General features: G+C 33.6%; 1 protein-coding gene across 3 annotated transcripts in view; it reads left to right on the forward strand.

The window, feature by feature from the left end:
- RADX (RPA1 related single stranded DNA binding protein, X-linked) overlaps positions 1–20,092 on the forward strand; it is a 67,133-nt gene that overhangs the window by 12,366 nt on the left and 34,675 nt on the right. For 2 of the 3 annotated variants that reach the window (XM_054473088.2, XM_054473089.2), the window contains exons 3-10: positions 771–963; positions 8,357–8,465; positions 8,667–8,758; positions 8,862–8,984; positions 12,304–12,408; positions 13,521–13,685; positions 14,982–15,142; positions 16,009–16,178. In XM_054473088.2, coding sequence (XP_054329063.1) covers positions 771–963; positions 8,357–8,465; positions 8,667–8,758; positions 8,862–8,984; positions 12,304–12,408; positions 13,521–13,685; positions 14,982–15,142; positions 16,009–16,178 — 1,118 coding nt within the window. The remainder of the gene's footprint in view (positions 1–770; positions 964–8,356; positions 8,466–8,666; positions 8,759–8,861; positions 8,985–12,303; positions 12,409–13,520; positions 13,686–14,981; positions 15,143–16,008; positions 16,179–20,092) is intronic. The other variant, XM_063660148.1, reaches the window with a different exon arrangement.

A 20,092-nucleotide genomic window follows, 5' to 3' on the forward strand; every position in this document is an offset into this window, starting at 1 on the left:
CACACCTGTTAATAGATTTGCTAATCTTACTCTACTGTGCGCTCCCTGACTGTAGAGAAGTATCTAATAGTGCTTAAGAGTTCATGCCCTGTAGTCATATGAACTGAATTCAAGTTTCAGCTCTGTTTACCATTTCTTACCTTTGTGATGTAGGGAAAATTATTTATCCTTTTAAAGCCTCAGTTTACTCATCTGTAAAATATGGATACTAATTGTACTTACCTTACAGGATTGATGTGAGGATTGAATTAGTAAAGGATTTACCTATGTTCCAGGCACATAGCAAGTCCTATATATATTTTAGCTATTATTATTAGGCACAATGTTTGATTCATCTCTGCATTCCAGGGCCTAACATAATGTCTGGAATATGGATTCAGTAAATGTTTAATTAATAAAGGAATGAATTACCCAAAATGTATATTCATCATTTAGAGAAAGGGTCTGAGAATATAACATCATTATTTAAGAAGAAATTAAGAATTAGAAAACACTTTACAGACTGCCTTTTAGGCAGAACTGAAGTTGTCTGTCACTGTATTTTAATACTGAGAAAAACTCCAAATACTTTCCACCTCAATAGATTTCTCTATCTCTAAACTTTAGATGATCAATATTAGCAGAATTGACAACTGAATCATTATTAATAAATAATTAAAATTTAGATGTTATTTTCCATCACTCTAAATGATTACAAATAATATGCTATATATTATCTGTATAGATAAAAGTGACAAATATGTATGTGCTTTTACTCATTTTCCTTCTAGACCTTTTTGGAAGTTGCTGACAGTTCAGGCACAGTGTCAGTGATTATGTGGAATGCCCTGTGTCCTGAGTGGTATAAAAGTTTGCGGGTTGGTTTAGTTCTTCTGCTTCAAGACTATTCTGTTAAAAAGAGTTATCCATTCAGAATACAGCCTGTCCCCGTGGATCCACAGATCAAACTAATTTCTACAATGGGTTAAGTATTCAGTGAATTTGTTGTCTTATCGCTGTTTTGTTTATATAAATCTGCAACATACCATATTAGGAAAAAAGACCATAAAAATTACTAAAGCTGTTAGAACCTATGAAATCTTTAAATTTATTTGTCCATAAAATTTTCAAGCAATCACATAACCTAATAAATATACCTATTTATTATTTTATTTATTAAGAAAAATTATCTGAGACATTTATTGTTGATTGAAGAATGAGCTCCACTTGGGTTGTACTTATTTTGTTTTATTTTATTTTTGGTCATATAATATTAAGTTAATAACGAATATATTTTGCACTTACTAGTAGGTGCTATCTAAAAAGCACTTCTGTTAACTTTTTGAAATAATTTCAGACTTACATAAAAGTTGAAAGAATGGTATAGAGAACTCCCATATACCCTTTACGCATATTCAGCAATTACTAGCATTTACCTTTGCTTTATCATTATATATCTCTCTTCATACATATACATATCTTTACACACACACACACACATACACACATGTGTATGTATATATATTCCTTGTGATCCAGTAAGAGAAAGTGGCAGCCATCATACATACCCCTTTAAGCCTAAACACTTCATTAGTATTTCAGCGTATATTTTCTAATAACAAGAGCATTCTATTACATAATCTGAGTACAATTACCAAAATCAGGAAATTTAAAATTGATACAATACTAATACCTAACCTATAGTCAGTATTCAAATTTTGCCAATTGCTGCAATCTTGAAAGGGCTTTTCCTAGTTAGTATTGATATATTGACATCACAAATATTTTTGGACCATTAAAATTAATATATTAAATAATTGTTTTTAGATATGACCGCGATTTTTTCACTTTCATTTGTAAGAATTGTAGAATACATTGCTTAAGTTTAAATATTGTTTTTGGTTTATAATACCTTTATTCTGAACCTGAATTTCTGTGTACTCTAAATTCCCCAGCTAATCCATTAAGCTTAATTACTTAGAGAATATTCAGATAAAGGTAGCAGTTGTTCATTGTTTTCTTAAACTTGTGTTTATTTGCAAAAACCTTATATGATTATTTATTAAAATCTTAAGCATTTTGCAGACATTGGTCAGATCTTGCTAGATGAAGAAGTTATTACCTAGGTAGTCTGGTACACACAGTCTATTACCTCATTAGTTTTTGCTATAGAAAGGTAAGGAACTAAACTGGTAGAGATATTGTGACTTACTAAGAAAACACAATAAAAGTTGGCAAGAGGACGCTGATTTACAGCATGCTACCTCTGCTATATAGAATTATAGGACCAGATTTTCATAATGGAAATTCTCTAAGGTATGAGAAATTATTTATGCTTTGAAGTAAGTAATTGCAGATACAGAAATTATTTTATAAATGATAGCCTTGGTGATAATATATTTAAAATGAACCTTTTGGTCTTTAAAACAGTTTTACTTCTTAGTAATGTTAGCGTTGGTGATAATATATTTAAAATGTACCTTTTGGTCTTTAAAACAGTTTTACTTCTTATTAATGTTAGCAGCAGTCTCTATTTTCTTCCTTATATTTTTGATAAGTAACAGGACTTTTGCCCTCTTTTTTTAGGAAGCAATAGACTATTTCTGTAAAGCGCCAAGTAGTAAATATTTTAGGCTTTGCAGGCCATATGGTCTCTGTTTCAGCTTCTCAGCTCTGCCTTTGTAGACTGAAGGCAGCCATATGTATGTAAAGGAATGGATATGGCAATATTCCAATAAATATTTATTTACAAAAACTTGCAGCCATCTGCAGCCTGTAGTTTGCCTAGCCTACATGTATAAGTGGATTACAACTCTGGCTGTATATTGAAATCACTTGGGGAGCTTTAAAGAGCCACTGGTGCCCCACCCTCAGAGATTCTGATTTAATTACTCTGAGAATGGGACCAAGGCATTGCTATGGGTTTAAATCTCCTCAGCTGATCCCAAAGGTACAGTCAAGGTTGGGAACTATGGCTTTATGATCTTTAAAAATTACCTGCATGAAACTGACTAATGATCTTTTTATCCTAGCATTTTCTTTATTTTTAATTGACAAATAATAATAAAATATATTTATGGGGTCTAGTGTGATGTTTTGATCTGTGTGTATACATTGTAGAAAGACTCAATCAACATATCCATCACCTTACCAATTTATCACTTTTTTGTGGTAAGAACATTAAAAATCTATTAGCAATTTTGAAATATACAATACATTATTATTAACTGTAGTCACCATCCAATGTGATAGATCCCTAAGACATTTCTGCAATCTGACTGAAATTTTGTACCCTTTGATCAACATCTCGCTTTTCCCTATCCCTCCCCACTCACTCCCCAGCCTCTGGTAACCATCTTTCTACTCTCTGTTTCTATGAGATTGACTTTTTTAGATTCTTGGAGAACATTATGCTAATTGAAATAAGCCAGGCACAGAAAGACAAATACTGTAAGATCTAACTCGTAAGTGGAATCTACAAAGCTGATCCCATAGAAACAGAGTAGAAAGGTGACTATCTTTTTTATTGTTTTTATTTATTTATTTATTTATTTTTTGAGACAGAGTCTCACTTTGTCACTCAGGCTGGAGTGCAATTGTGCAATCTCGGCTCACTGCAACCTCTACCTCCTGGGTTCCAGCGATTCTCCTGCCTCAGCCTCTCAGGTAGCTGGGATTACAGGCACACGCCATCAAGCCCAGCTAATTTTTGTTTTTTTAGTAGAGACGGGGTTTCACCATGTTGGCCAGGCTGGACTCGAACTCCTGACCTCAAGTGATCTACCTGCCTCGGCCTCTCAAAATGCTAGGATTACACGTGTGAGCCACCGCACCTGGCCGGAAGGTGATTAATTATCTTTTAAAGAGAAAAAAAAGGCAGTTATGTAAATCATGTTAGGCACAGGAGATGCAAAAGTAAGTAATATACAGTCCTACTCTTAAAAATTAGTCTAATGGGGTGACAGCTATGTAAGATAAACAAATTATAGTAAAATGAAAGATGAATGACAATAAACCATATTAAAAATGTAATAGACAAAAAGGATAAGGAAATGAATAAAAATGTAATTGAAGAAAGAATGGACAGTAAAGTAGGAGAATGTGTTGCATGGGAGAAAGTGTTAAGCAGAGATTAGGAAAAATATCAGTGGAGTTTAAATGTTCTAAGCATTATAAATGAGAAACAGTATATAGTGGGAGGAGAGTTGGTCAGTAAAGGAATAAGGATTTGTGGTACCATCACTGCCTTCTAGGTGTTCATGTTGGAAGAAAAACTATTGGGGTCATTTATCTTGGTTTATTTTTCATATTTCCACACATAGTTCCAAGTTAGAAGAACTAAGATGTTAATTTTTTTTTTTTTTTTTTTTTTTTGAGACAGAGTCTTGCTATGTCACCCAGGCTGGAGTGGCGTGGTGCAATCTTGGCTCACTGCAACCTTCACCTCCTGGGTTCAAATGATTCTCCTGCCCAAGTAGCTGGGATTACAGGCGCCCACCACCACGCCTGGCTACTTTTTGTATTTTTAGTAGAGACAGGGTTTTGCCATATTGGCCGGACTGGTCTTGAACTCCTGACCTCAAGTGATCCACCCACCTTGGTCTCCCAAAGTGCTGGTAATACAGGCGTGAGCCACCGCGCCTGGCCAATGTAATTTTTTTAAAAGACTGAATAAGTGGAAATCTATAAAGATGGAAATTCTATTACAAAACAAAGGATATATTATTTGCTGGATGTGTATGGCTTTGTATATTGAATTTTGTACATTATTCTGTATATCTTTTACAAAATAGTATGTAGCTGGCATACACAAATAATACACCCTTTAAAATCTTGAGATTTTTCAGACTGTATTACATAATGCATATTGATTGGATGATAGCAACAAGAATTTTTGATTTTGGCGGGCAGGGGCTATTTCTTTAATTAGGAACCCTAGCATTTTAGAGCTGGAAGGGACCTTGAATATAATTAAGTGATACTATGACAATGAAAGTACTTTGGAATATGCAAACTATGATGCAAGGTAATATTACGTAATACAAACTTTGCTTGCTTATATATGAATAGACTGAAACTCATAAAGGTAAAGTGACTATTTCCTATCACATGACTAGTAACAGGCAGAAATAGAAATAAAATATCTTCATCCTGGTTTAAGCCTTGTTTGCTACACAGAAAGTTCTTAGAAAAATGTAACTAACCAAGAAGATAAAAGCCCAAATAGCTTTATAACTATTAAAGGAATTGAATCAGAGGTTTAAATTTTTCCCACAAAGAAAATATCAGGCATACATCATATTATAGAGAAATTCTGCCAAACATTTAGGGAATATATCATTCTAAACCTATTCCAGAGACTAGACTAGAAAGTATATTCTCAAACTCATTTTTTGCTGCCAATATAACCGTGATAATCAAAACCAAACAAGAATAGTATGAAGGAGAAAAATTATAGGTCAGCTTCAGCCACTAACATATAAACATATATATAGATATTCTGAATGGAATATTGGCAAACTGCATCATGTGTAAAAAAAAAAATAAGTTCACATACTGTGACTAGGTTGCACTTTTCCTCAGCGGTGCAAAATTGGTTTTACATATAAAAATCTGTGTCACCCACCATTTTTACAAATTAGATAATGAGCATTGTAATAGATACACAAAAAGCTTTTATTAAAATTTTACAACTATTCATTAATTTTAAAAAAATAGCAAGAGAAGGAACGTTCCTTAAACTAAGTAAGGGGGCTGAGCATGGTGGCTCATGCCTGTAATTCCAGCACTTTGGGAGGCCAAAGCAGGAAGATCACTTGAAGCCAGGAGTTTGAGACCAGCCTGTGCAACATAGTAAAACCCTGTCTCTACAAATAAAAATAAAAAATTAGCCAGTTGTGGTGGCATGCACCTGTAGTCCTAGCTACTCAGGAGGCTGAGGAGAGAGGATTGCTTGAGCCCAGGAGGTTGAGGCTTCAATGAGCCATGATTGCACCACTGCATTCCAGCCTGGGCGACAGAGCAATACCAACAACAACTACAAAAAAAAAAAAAAAAAACCAAAAAAAAAAACACCTAATAATGGGTATTTACAAAATCAAAACCAAACGGCAAACACAATTCTTAATGGGGAAAAGTTAGATACATTCCTTTATAAAATGGGGAAAATGGATGTCTCCTATTATTATTATTTCTATTTATTTATTTTTTATTTTTTTTACTATTTCTATTTAATGTTGTACTGGCTGTCCTAGCCAGCGTGAGAAGACAAAATGAATTAAAGGTATAAAGGTTTTAAAGAAAAGTGCAAGACTGTTATTACTCGCAAATTAAATTTTATACAGAGAAAAAAATAACACAAAGTATTAAAAAAATAGGATTTATTATCCTTACCAAACTAATGCAGGAACAAAAAACCAAATACCACATGTTCTCACTTACAAGCGGCAGCTAAGTGATGAGAACACAAAGAGGGGAACAGCACACACTATGGCCTACTTGAAAGTTATCGAGTACTAGGCTTAGTACCTGTGTGACAAAATAATCTGTACAACAAACCCCCGTGACATGAGTTTACCTATATAACAAACCTGCACATATGCCCCTGAACCTAAAATAAAAGTTTTTAAAAATAAAAATTAAAAATAATAAGATATTAGCAAAGCTACAAAAGAAGTCAACTGATTATGTATACTCCAATAATAAAGAGTTAGAAATTATAACTTGAAAAAGTCATTGACATTGTCAACAATAACTATAAGATGTCTAGAAATACATGTAAGAGAAGATGTGTAAGACCTGTGTGGAGATGATTATGACACATTATTGGAAGACATTAAGAAAGCCTTAAATAAATAAGTAGAGATAAATAAACTGGGTAAAGATTGTATTTGCCACTACATAATCAATGAAGAATTAATATCCAACATATAAACAACTCTTGCAAATTTTTAAAAGACAATTCAACAATTCAATAGAACAATGGGCAAAAGACCAAGGCATTTCACAGAAGAGAATGCATATATGAACCATAAGTATATGAAATGTCATTCAATATGATTAGTAATAAGGGAAGTACAAAATAGGATCACAACAAATTGTCATATCACTAGATTGGCCAAAAGTACTAAATTTGACCATGTGCAGTGGCTCACACCTGAGACCCAAGTGCTCTGGGAGGCTGATTCTGGAGGAAGCCTTGAGGCCAGGAGTTCAAGATCAGCCTGGGCAACATAAGAACCCCCCATCTCTACCAAAAATTACAAAAGTTAGCTGGACATGATGATTCTAGCTACTCAGGAGGCTAAGGCAGGAGGATTGCTTGAGCCCAGGAGTTCAAGGCTGCAGTGAGCCATGATTGTATGATTGTGCCACTACACTCCAGCCTGGGCAACAGAGTAAGACCCTGTCAAAAAAAAAAGAAAGAAGGAAAGAGAAGGAAGAAAGAAAGGAAGGAAGGGAGGGAGGGAGAGAGAGAGAGAGAGAGAGAGAGAGAGAGAGAGAGAGAGAGAGAGAAAGAAAGAAAGAGAGAGAGAGAGAGAAAAAGAAAAAGAAAGAAAGAAAAAGAAAAGAAAGAAAGAAAAAGAGAAAAGAAAGAAAGAAAAAGAGAAAAGAAAGAAAGAAAGTTAGTTGACAATACCAAGGTTTGGAGAGGATGTGTATCAATGGGAATTTTTACACATTGCTGGTAGAAACACAAATAGGCTCGTTACTTAAAATGATTAGGGATTATGCTATAGAGCTGAACATTTACATGTCACATAATCCAGCATTTCTGCACCTACATATAATATCTTAGAAAAACAGTTGCCTGTGTGCACAAGGAGACATATACAAAAATTTTTAAACAACCCTATATATAATAGTAACAACCTGGAAATAATCCAGATGTCCATTAACACAATAATGGATAAATAAATTTTAGTTAACAAATTGTAGTATATTAACACACTGGAACATTATTCAGCTGTGGAAATGACAAGAAGACTGCTACATGCAGCTACATGGATGAATTTTATTAATATAATGTTGAGTGAAAAAAGTAGTCATAAAATACAGAATATAATTTCACTCGTATGAAGTTCAAAAACAAAGCCAAATAGGATTTTGTCTGGGCAAAGTGATAAAACCCTTTTCAAGTTAAAGAAATGATAGAACACAAAGTTCTCAAAGTGTGGTTAAACTTTTTAAACTGTGGTGGAGAGATAAGTGGATGTGATAATGGAGGCAGAAGAACATTGATAATAGTCTAGTTCTTGAGTTTAGTGGTGGGTTCAAAATGTTCAGTCTACTATTTTGCTTTTTAATATATATATATTCATGTATATTCTTTGGTGTGTATTAAATAGCATATTAAAATAATATATTTGTTTTTCAGAAATCTGCCTGAATCTTCGAGATCCCCCAACAAATATAATTATCATTCCAGAAAAGCAGGTGAAACCAGAATGGAGACTGCCAAAGTTAAATCACCGATTTACCACAAGGTAAAATAATTTCTTGTAAAATGTCTTAAATATTAATCTTCAGTCTTGGTTACTGAAAAACAATACATTATAATTTGCTCAAAATCTACCCAGAATTAGGCTATAGCAATTATGTAGATATACATTTTCAAAATAATAATTGTAGAATGCTTTTTCACTGTTTAAAAATAAAATATTAATTTAGTGATTTTACCTTTTTAGGTCAGAACTGGATGATATGCCAGAAAATTGCATCTGTGATGTTATTGGCCTTTTAGTTTTTGTAGGAAGGGTCCAGCGGTCAAAAAAGAAAGGTAAGCTTTTAAAATTGAAAATCATAAGTATTTCAGTGAATAATTTTGTGTTCATATGTATATAACAGTTACCTTCATTTATTTTAATATTCTATCCATATAGAAAACCGTGAAGATTTTTGGTCATATCGCTGGATTCACATTGCTGACGGTACTTCAGAACAACCATTTATAGTGGAACTGTTTTCAACATCGCAGCCAGAAATCTTTGAAAATATTTACCCAAGTAAGCAATTTTTAATATTTTTATTTTATGTTTGGAAGTAGGAGAATTAACTTTAAAAATGTAGAGTAAACTGACTTACAGAAGTAGGGTGACATTGAGTTGGCAAATTCAAGCAGTCTGTAGCATGTTTAAATCTTTTCTATATTAATATCATTTTTTATAGACATTAACAACCCGTTGGTTGTCTGTTCAGAATTAACTTGGGATTGAAACCAGTTTTTCAGAAAACAGGTCCTCTTATCAATTCTCATTGTAAAAATTCCACACATTAAAAAATCCTTAAATTTCAGTAAGACTAAAACATAGGCAGTCAATTCCCTTTTTATACATTTGGAAATGGATTAAATAGACCGCATTAAAGACATCGAAGACTTATATAGCATTAATTGGTAGATGATTGGTGGACTATGTAATTACATAAAAACAATGGTAAGTATAGTTCCGGTTGAATATTAAATTATTCAAGTAAGTTGGTAGTGTTATTTATACCGGCTGGTCAATATTTTACTTTGGCTTACTTTGGTATTGACTTTCTCCCCTGGATTCATTCAGATATAAAAGTATTTTTTCCACTAGTTTTATTTATTTGAAATTATTTTAGGTTTGTCCTATTACATATTACATATAACAGGCTAGTCTTCAGATCTATTATGATAAGGAAAAAAGTATAATACTTTTCAGCAGTTTCAATGAATATTTCCTTATTTAAATTTAGAATATAAAGCTATTTTAGATAGGGGATGACATTTTATTATTTTCCAAATAATTACATGAATAAGCACTAATTGCTACCTGTGTTAAATGCTTGGCCAACACTGAAGAAACTCCCAATATTTACTACATATGTGTGTGTGTGTGTGTGTGTGTATATCTATCTATCTATATACATATATATATATATATATATATATATACATATATATGTATATTTGAGATGGAGTCTCACTCTGTCACCCAGGCTAGAGTGCAGTGGCACGATCTTGACTCACTGCAACCACTACCTCCCAGGTTCAAATGATTCTCTTGCCTCAGCCTCCTGAGTAGCTGGGACTATAGGAGCACACCACCATGCCTGGCTAATATTTATATTTTCAGTAGAGACGGGGTTTCACCATGTTAGGCAGGCTAGTCTCGAACTCGACCTCAGGTGATCTGCCCACCTCAGCCTCCCAAAGTGCTGGGATTACAGGCGTGAGCCACTGCACCTGGCCTATATCTATTATTATTACTTTTTTAACCAGCAATAAGATAGACATTGTAGAACATCAAGAGACCTAGACACTATATATAGGGCTGTTTTGCTGCCCCTTTATTCTCTATACAAAACAGTATTATACACCTCTGCTTTGTTAGATTCCACCCTAGGCTTGTGAGATTAAATTTTAAAAATATATCTGAATAGAACCAAACCTCACCCCAATTTATGGGGGATGGAACAGAAAGAGGCTTTTGGCCAAACCAAGGCATGGACTTCCAAGGTGAGTGGGCTATTAACTCTGATATAACTTCTTTTAGGGCATAAGTAATTGGCAGTGATGACTTCTGGTGATAATCCTATTGCCAGCTTCCTTTTTGGTTTTTATTGCCAGCTTCCTTTTTGTTTGTTTGTAACCACTTTAAACAACAAGCTAACAAGAATTTTGGATAAAGATTTCTCGCAGGAACTTTGCCAAGCACGCATATTGTATTTCTTGTGATAATGTGAAATGTATCCTAAGAAACGTATATTCAGATCTTGGTGAGATTTATTCTAGTATAATAGTTGACAACAGTCACAATTTGTTTTTATCTTTTGAGCAAAAGTGAAGGAAAAAATCATTAAATTAATGGTGAGTATTAAGGGGGCTTCAGGTCCAAGAAGGGGAGCATGGCCAAAAGTCTTCAGGAATAATACCAAAATTCTTTGGTAGTATGACTTCTTTTTTTTTCATAAGAAAAGTGAAGAACTAAGGGGAAGTAATGTTGTGTGTTTACCATGTACCAGATGCTTATAGATGTTATCTCATTTTGTACTCTTAATTACCTTTTGAAGAGTTGATGTTGTTATAAATTTTCAGGTGAGAAAGAAAACATCCAGAAGGGTTAAGTAATTTCCTGGATTTCATATAGCTAGGAAGTGTTAGATCTGACTGTCAGATTTTTAGTGGCCATGAATTTAGAATTAGAGGTTTCTTTATTTTTTTCTAAATTTATTTTATTGTTGTAAGAACACATAACATGAGATCTACTGGCTTAACATATTTTAGAGGTTTCTTTAATATTCCTGTATCAACACCTTTAGCCATTAATATTCATATGCTTGTAGTTTTTGAAATAGAGGAAAAATTAAGATAATTATTAATATAAATTAAGATAATTCTTAGCATTTGAACAGAATTTCTTCATTTTCATTGCTACAGAATAAAGAACTTAGTAAATATGAGATGTAGTAAATGAATGTACAGTTGTGCTCTGGATAAATTTTTATTCTCAAATGAGAAATTACTTTTGTGTGATTATAAGAATTTACATTTATTTCTTCATTTCCTAGTTTGTAAAACCGTTAAGTGTTTTGACATATAATGAGTTAAAATAAAAAATAATGTTGGATTAATGAAACTATAATAATTAGATAGCCTGTTAGGTAAAAACAATTGATAACTGTTGAAAGTAGTTGAAATCTGAAGACATTATACTCTCATTTTTAGATATTCTTTTTAGCCCATAAAGTTAGCAAGGTGAAAATAAAATAAACAGATGATATAAGCCCTGCCATTGGCCTTAAAATCTAATTAAGATAAATACATAAAAGATAAAAAACACTTGCATAAGCAAATACGAATCAATAATGTATAAGCCCTATCTGATGGAAGGAGAGTAATTCAGAGTTTAGTGTTAGATAGGGTTAGTCAGTGAAAGTATCATGGAGAAACTAAGCTTTTTTTTCTCTGTTGGAAATCACTGTTCACACTCAGTTGTGTGCCCAGTTAAAATGACTTGCACTCTTTATCTGTGCAACAAACAAATGACTTTAGTTAGTTGCAGCTGTTGTACTTTCTGAAAAAAAAGGGGCCTCTCGCAAAAAGCAGAGTAGTGTTAAATCCTTGTTGTTCCTAGTGTGGTCCCAGGACTGGCAGCACTAATAATTGCCTAGGAGATTATTGGAAATGCAGAATCTCAGGCCCCACCCTAGACCTACTGAATCTGAATTTGCATTTTAACGTTGGTACCATGTGATTTCTTTGTGCATTAAAGTTTGAGAAGCATTGTGTTAGATCCTGATCTTGTTATGTCCTATTTGAAATGGAAAAGTAATTTCATAAGTGTTTTTGTTTTCTAGTGGCATATTTTGTGTGTACACAGTTGAAAGTTGTCAGAAATGACAATCAAGTACCTAAGCTGCTTTACCTCACCACTACAAATGAGAGTGGAGTGTTTATTACTGGTGAGTAATTTCTTTGTGTATATTATTAGAAATATATTTTCTCTTCCCTAGAATCCTTCAGTACATATTAACTTTTACATAATAACATTCAACTACAAGACAGCTTTATTTTGACTTCCTTTATTACTATAAGAGTGTTTTAGCAAAGAATTTTTGGCCTGTGAAATACGTTGCTTATGGATTACTTACGAATGAGGCAATGATTTTGTGACTCAGTGGAAAATTGCATTTATATCCTTCAGTCAACTTTGATTCCTGCTTGGCATAGAATGTAATAATCATAAATTGCTTGATAGATTGAAGACCTGGTTAGGCCTGGTATCATAATATGGATTCTGTTAACAATATTTTAAAATTCTAAATGAAAACAAAAATGAGTGTCGAATTTCAGCCCCAAGATCCTATGTTTTATTTATATAACAAGAGAGGTCTCATTACTTGTCTGCAAGTATATTATTTTTCCCTATTCCCTCCAATAATAAGATCAAAACATTAAAGAAAAACGTTTCTAAATGAGAGAGTGAGGAAATAGTGTGGAATGGGGTGTTTACCAGGTTGTTACCATGTTGGTAATTAAGAAATTTGTTAAAAGAAGAGTCCTAGAAAAGGTGTAACATAAATCTTTGTCAATGCATATCTTCTTTTATAAATACTATCAGATGTGAATACGGCACTTTTAAGTATGCTTTAAGAACATAAATTTAAATGCTGAGCCATATTCATAGGAAGTTTCATTCATACATGATGCCATAATTTCAGGTTAATTTGTAGTTTAAAAATCGGTTATTTCAGAAGATGTCAACCATTTGGATAGTTAGAAAAATTCAAATTATTAGTTTTTCTTCTTCCTGTGATTTTTAGCATCCTATAGCTAGCTACAGTTGAGTCCACTTAAACTCTAATACACAGTGTGTCTGATTTCCTTCTTAGGATTTATTTACTGTCTTTGGATAATTATACATAGTGAATAAGTGAACTTGACTGTTTTTTTCTTGGCGATAAAAGAGGGATTGTTTTAATAGTAAACTGTTTTTACACAAAAATATTCATACAGATTGTTACAGTGACATTTTTATTTCTCATTTTTTATGATTTACCCTTCCCGCGAGGAGGTCATAGAGGCCAGCCGTATACATATGATGCCAAGGTAAAAAACTTTATTCAATGGATTAGAACAAAGTCCGATTCCGGGGAACAGAAGAATATGGTTATTGGTGGATATTACCCCTATCCACCAGTGCCAGAGACATTTTCCAAGTATAGTAGTTCTATTAAAGGTACTAATGTAATTGCCAGTCCTTCTAAATATGTTTATATTTTATACGTATGGCTTATGCTATTTCAATTAGTCATCTTTATTCTTTTATTTTATGGGAGTGAACTAAAGTTTAGCAACATTCGCCGATAATAGTTCTGTCAATGCAGATCTAAAAATATATGTCACGTATTTTCTATATAGTTTTCCCTATATCTCGCATGGTGGTCTAAAGATTAATACTTTGATTTTTATCAGACTGGAAGAAAAGAGAAAACACCGAAGATAACCAACTGGAGATATAGGTTGAGTATTCCTAATCCAAAAATCCAAAATCTGAAATGTTCCAAAACCTGAAACTTTTTGAGTACTGAAGTGACACTCAAAGAACTACTCATTGGAGCAGTTCAGATTTTGGAATTTTGCATTAGGGAAGCTGAACTGATAAGTAAAATACAAATATTCCAAAATTTAAAAAATCAGAAATCTGAAATATTCTGGTCCAATATATTTCAGAGAAGGGATGTTCAGCCTATACATATCTTTATTTAATGTCATTGAGATCACATCTGACCTTGGTGTAGATCTCAATTGCTATGATGTTATACAGAAAGACTAAAGATATCTAAAGGAGACACTGGGTAACTTGATATTCAGAGACTGACAACTGTATTATGCGACTCTTGTGGAATGATATATATTGTGTTTAACACAATTGAGTGCTATCTTTAAATATAAAATGATGCCAAAATAAATGAGATGCTGAATTTGGAATTGAAGTACTGATGAGAAGCCTACTATTAATATACTTTTTAGTAGAATTAATATATGACAGTTGAAAAGTTTAACACAAGCATGTTCTTTTTTAAAAAGCTATGAGATAATTGCATGGTTTTGGAAAAAAAGAGAAACTTTAAAATGCCGACCTATTATCATCGAAATATTGGCATCCTCTTATACATCATAATGCTAGCAATATGTAATAGTGTTTGAAATAATTAAAGTGTGTTTTTCTATGCAGTGGCTAGGCAACACTTTATAGTTTGAAATATAATATGTAAATTGCATTTAATATGCAAAATTTATTTTGCAAATGAGGGGTACAGAGTGGAAGCCTGTATTCAAATTTAACTGATAAAAGTATTTTGCCTATTTCACAAAATTATATAAAAGGATGCCAGATATAAACACAGTGTCTCACAGTTAATGTAGTAAGTTTATAATTTTGTGTTGTGAAATTACATTGCAAATCTAATTCTCATTTTTATCATTTCAGTTCTTTAAAACTTACAATTTTCTCGGACTTACTCTTTTGCAGTTGAGTCGCTCTTGACAGCTATAAGTGAAGTCAGGAAGGAGATTGAAGACTTGCAGTATAGGGAACAAAAGCGCATTGCAATTCAGGGGATAATTACTGCTATAAAGTATATCCCCCATAGCAGTGCGACTGAAAGTGCCTCGGCATCAGAAACACTTCGGGTATGGTGCCAGAGAATTAATAGTATTTCTCTGAAAGCACTGTGATTATGATTGCAATTGGTACCTTTTACATTTTATTCAGAGCTCACGTGTGTTGACTCTTAATAATGTAAGCCTAAGAGAAAACATTAGGTTGGTGCAAAAGGCATTGTGGTTTTTGCCTATAAAAGTAATGGCAAAAACCACAATTCCTTTTGCACCAACCTAATATTTTTAGTTTTTTGTTTGTTTCCTTTTTGTGTCATTTATCTGGGGGCAGACTAGGCCAATAATGATTATAGCCTCTTGACATTTCCCAAGGCCCTCAAAACTTGGTATCCTGTTTTTGCATTCTGTGTAATTTGAGGCTATTGTGGGTGTTTTAAATTTCTAGGTGGTATCTATGATTATATTAATTTCCTATCTTTTGTCCAGGCCAGTACTACAGGAAAGCTTTCATGGGAAGTTTTCTCTATATCTGGCATAGTAGTCTTACCCAGGTTCTATAACTCTTCTAGAATAGTTTAGTATTATAGAAGACGCCAGTTCTGGAATCTTGGCGCAATCAAGACAAACAAGTTAATTTTTCCCATGAGTTTATCTTTTTAAACAGTATGTCTAGGACTACTACTATTTATATGGAAATAAGTGTTTAATCCAGCTTTTCAGATAGTAGTATAAGAAGGACTTTTGTTTGTCTTCCTTTTAAAAAATATTTTAATAGCAGATGGATTAGATTTAATCATTTTCATAAAAGCACTGTTATGATTGAAAAGTTTTGCCAGAACTCTTGATTATGAAAAATGAATATACTAAAATTGTAGTCTTTTATTAGATTAATAATTGTGAATTAGCATAAAGTGTTTTCTCTAAATTATTGGTTTTAGAACGCTAACAGACCCTCGACCTCTCAAGCAGCTAGAGTAGAAATTCAAGAAAGAAATGGTAAACGGCATCAAGATGATGAGCCTGTGAATTCTCAGTATTTCCAAACTACATCTACAAATTTGAGTCTGAGCAATAAAATAAGAATTCTTCAAGGCCCACACGCTAATCCGTAAGTCATTTGTATTAAGTATATGTAAAGTATATTTTTTCTTCTGGTTTATCTCTACCCTGTAAAATAAGCAATTTTCGTAGAAGCTATATTAATTTGTTAGGGCCCCCATAATGAAATACCACAACTGAGTGGCTTAAACGCCGAAATTTGTTGTCTCGAAGTTCTGGAGGATAGAGTTCAAGGTCAAGGTGTCAACAGCATTGGTTCCCTCAGGGCTGCGAGAGAGAATCTGTTCAATGCCTCTCTCCTAGCCTCTTAGTGTGCTGGCAATCTTGGCATTCCTTGACTTGTAGAAGCATCACCCCAATCTCTGCCTTCATATTCACATGGAGTTCTCTCGGTGTAATGTCTTTGTCCAAATTTCACCTCTTTCATAAGGATACCAGTCATATTGGATTAGGGGACCACCCTAATCCAGCATGACGTCATCTTTATCAGTAACATCTGCTATGACCCTATTTCGAAATAAGGTCATATTCAGAAGTCCTGAGGGTTAGGATTTCATCATATGAATTTTGTGGGGACACAATTCAACCCATAAGTCTGCCCTCTGGTCCCACAAAATTCCTGTCCTTCTCATATGCAAAATAGGTTCACCCCATCACAACATCCCCAAAAGTCTCATCCCACAGCAGCATCAATTCTAATCCAAAATCTCATCTAAATCTCATATGGATGTAATTCGTCCATCCATGATCAGGGTGATTTATCCTGGGGCAAAATTCTTCTGCATCTGTATACCTATAAAGTCAAACAAGTTATCTGTCCAGAATACAGTGATGAGATAGGTATAGGATAGACACTCCCATTCTGAAAGAGAGAAATTGGAAAGAAAAGGGGGATCATGGGTCACAAGCAACTCCAAAACCTAGCAAGGCAAATAAATTGCATTAGTTTTTAAGGCTTCAGAATTATTCTCTTTGCCACAGTCTTATGTCCTCTGGGCTCACTGGGGTAGCATACCCACTCCTACAACCCTGGGTGATGGCCCTACACTCTGGAACCAAGGAAATGAACCCACCCTCTGGAATTGAAAAGGGAGCCCTTGTCCTCTGAAACCAAGGAGGTAGTCTCACTCCCAAGGTCATTCTTCCATTTTCTTGAACAAGAACATTATAGCTTACGTTTGCTTACCAGTTGTTTAAGTATGGGTCTTTACTACAACATTCATACATTATGAATTGTACATGATTGGAAGTTTTGGTTTCTTTAAAGTGTCAGGAAAGCCCAAACACTCATAAAGCAGAGTGCAGAATCACTTTGGATTTTAAGATTTTAAAAATTCCAGTCTTTTAGAGTGTGCCCAGGTGCACAGCAGTTTTTGGTTGTGAATAAGTAATAGGTAAAATTTTTAATTTATTTTTTTAAATTTTTTAACTTTTAATTTTTGTGGGTACATAGTAGGTATATATATATATTTATGGGGGTACATGAGATGTTTTGATACAAGCATACAATGTGAAATAAGAATGTCATGGAGAATGGAGTATCCATCCCATCAAGCATTTATCCTTTGTATTACAATCAAATTACACTCTTTTAGTTACATTTAAATGTACAATTAAGTTATTATGGACTATAGTGACTCTGATGTGCTATCAAGTAGTAGGTCTTATTCATTCTTTCTAGCTATTTATTTGTACCCATTAAAGGTCTTCACTTCCCCGCACCCCCCTGCTACCCTTCCCAGCTTCTGGTAACCGTCCTTCTAAACTCTACCTTTATGAGTTCACTTGTTTGATTTTTAGATCCCACAGATAGGTGAGAACATGGAATGTTTATCTTTCTATGCTTGGCTTATTTCACTTAACATAATGATCTCCAGTTCCATCCACGTTGTTGCAAATCACTAGATCTCATTTTTATGGCTAAATAGTACTCCATTGGGTATATGTATCACATTTTCTTTATCCACTCATCTGTTGATGGACATGTAGGTTGCTTCCAAATCTTAGCTATTATAAACAGTGCTGCAGCAACATAGGAGTGCAGATATCTCTTTGGTATACTGATTTCCTTTCTCCTGGGTGTATACTCAGCAGTGGAATTGCTGGATCACATTGTATTTCAATTTTCAGTTTCTTTGAGGAACCTCCAAACTGTTCTCCATAGTGGTTGTACTAATTTACATTCCCACCAAAAACGTACAGAGTTCCTTTTCTCCACATCATCACCAGCATTTGTTATTGCCTGTATTTTGGATTTAAGCCATTTTAACTGAGGTAAAATGGTATCTATCCACAGCTTTTTGAGGGTTTTTATCATGAAGGGATGTTGAATTTTATCAAATGTTTTTTTCAGCATCAGATGAAACGATTATATGCTTTTGATTTGCATTTCTCTGATGATCAGTGATGTTGAACAACTTTTCATGTGCCTGTTTGCCATTTGTATATCTTCTTTTGAGAAACGTCTATTCAAATCTTTTGCCCGTTTTTGATTGGATTTTTAGATTTATTCCTATAAAGTTGTTTGAGCTCCTTATATATTCTGGTTATTAATCCCTTGTCAGATGGGTAGTTTGCAAGTATTTCCTCCCATTCTGTGGGTTGTCTCTTCACTTTGTTAATTGTTTCCTTTGCTGTGCAGAAGCTTTTTACCTTGATGTCATTCTATTTGTCCATTTTTGCTTTGGTTGCCTGTTCTTGTGGGGTATTACTCAAGAACTTTTTGCCCAGACCAATGTCCTGTAGATTTTGCCCAATGTTTTCTTGTAGTAGTTTCATATCTCGATGTGTTAGATTTAGGTTTTTAATCCATTTTGAGTTGATTTTTGTATATGGCGAGAGATAGGGGTATAGTTTCATTCTTCTGAATATGGATATCCAATTTTCCCAGCACCATTTATTGGAAAGACTGTCTTTACTTCAGTGTATGTTCTTGGCACCTTTGTTAAAAATGAGTTCACTTTAGGTGTGTGGATTTGTGTGTTGATCAATTGAAATGATCGTATGGTTTTGATCCTTTATTCTGTTGATACGATATATCACATTGATTTGCATATGTTGATTAGGATAGCTTTGGCTATTCTGGGTCTTTTGTGGTTCCATCTAAATTTTAGGATTGTTTTTTCTATTTCTGTGAAGAATGTCATTGGTATTTTGGCAGGGATTGCATTGAATATGTAGATTGCTTTGGGCAGTATAGACATTGTAATAAATTGATTCTTCCAATACATGATCATACAGTATTTTTCCATTTTTGAATGTCCTCTTCAATTTCTTTTATCAGTGTTTTGTAGCTTTCATTACAGACATCTTTCACTTGTTTGGTTATGTTCATTCCTAGGTATTTAATTTTATGTGCAGCTGTTGTAAATGGGATTACTTTTTTATTTCTTTTTCACATTTTTCACTTTTAGCATAGAGAAATGCTACTGATTTTTGTATGTTGATTTTGTATCCTGCAACTTTAGTGAGTTTACGAGTTCTAATAGTTTTCTTGTGGCGTCTTTAAGTTTTTCCAAATATAAAATCATATCCTCTGCAAACAAGGATTATTTGACTTCTTCCTTTCCAAGTTGGATGCCCTTTATTTCTTTCTCTTGTCTGATTGCTTTAGCTAGGACTTCCAGTAGTACTATGTTGAATAACAGGGGTGAAAGTGTGCATCCTTATTGTCTTCCAGATCTGAGGAAAGGCTTTCAGTTTTTCCCCATTAAGTATGATACTAGTTGTGGGTCTTTCATATATGGTTTTTATTATGCTGAAGTACGTTCCTTCTATCCACAGCTTTTTGAGGGTTTTTATCATGAAGGGATATTGAATTTTATCAAATGTTTTTTCAACATCAATTGAAATGATTGTATGGTTTTGATCCTTTATTCTGTTGATATAGTATATCACAATGATTTGCATATGTTGAACCATCTTGGCATCCCAGGGATAAATCTCACTTGGTCATGATGAGAG

Source organism: Pongo pygmaeus, chromosome X (genome assembly GCF_028885625.2).
Source record: "Pongo pygmaeus isolate AG05252 chromosome X, NHGRI_mPonPyg2-v2.0_pri, whole genome shotgun sequence".
Classification (NCBI taxonomy): Eukaryota; Metazoa; Chordata; class Mammalia; order Primates; family Hominidae; genus Pongo; species Pongo pygmaeus.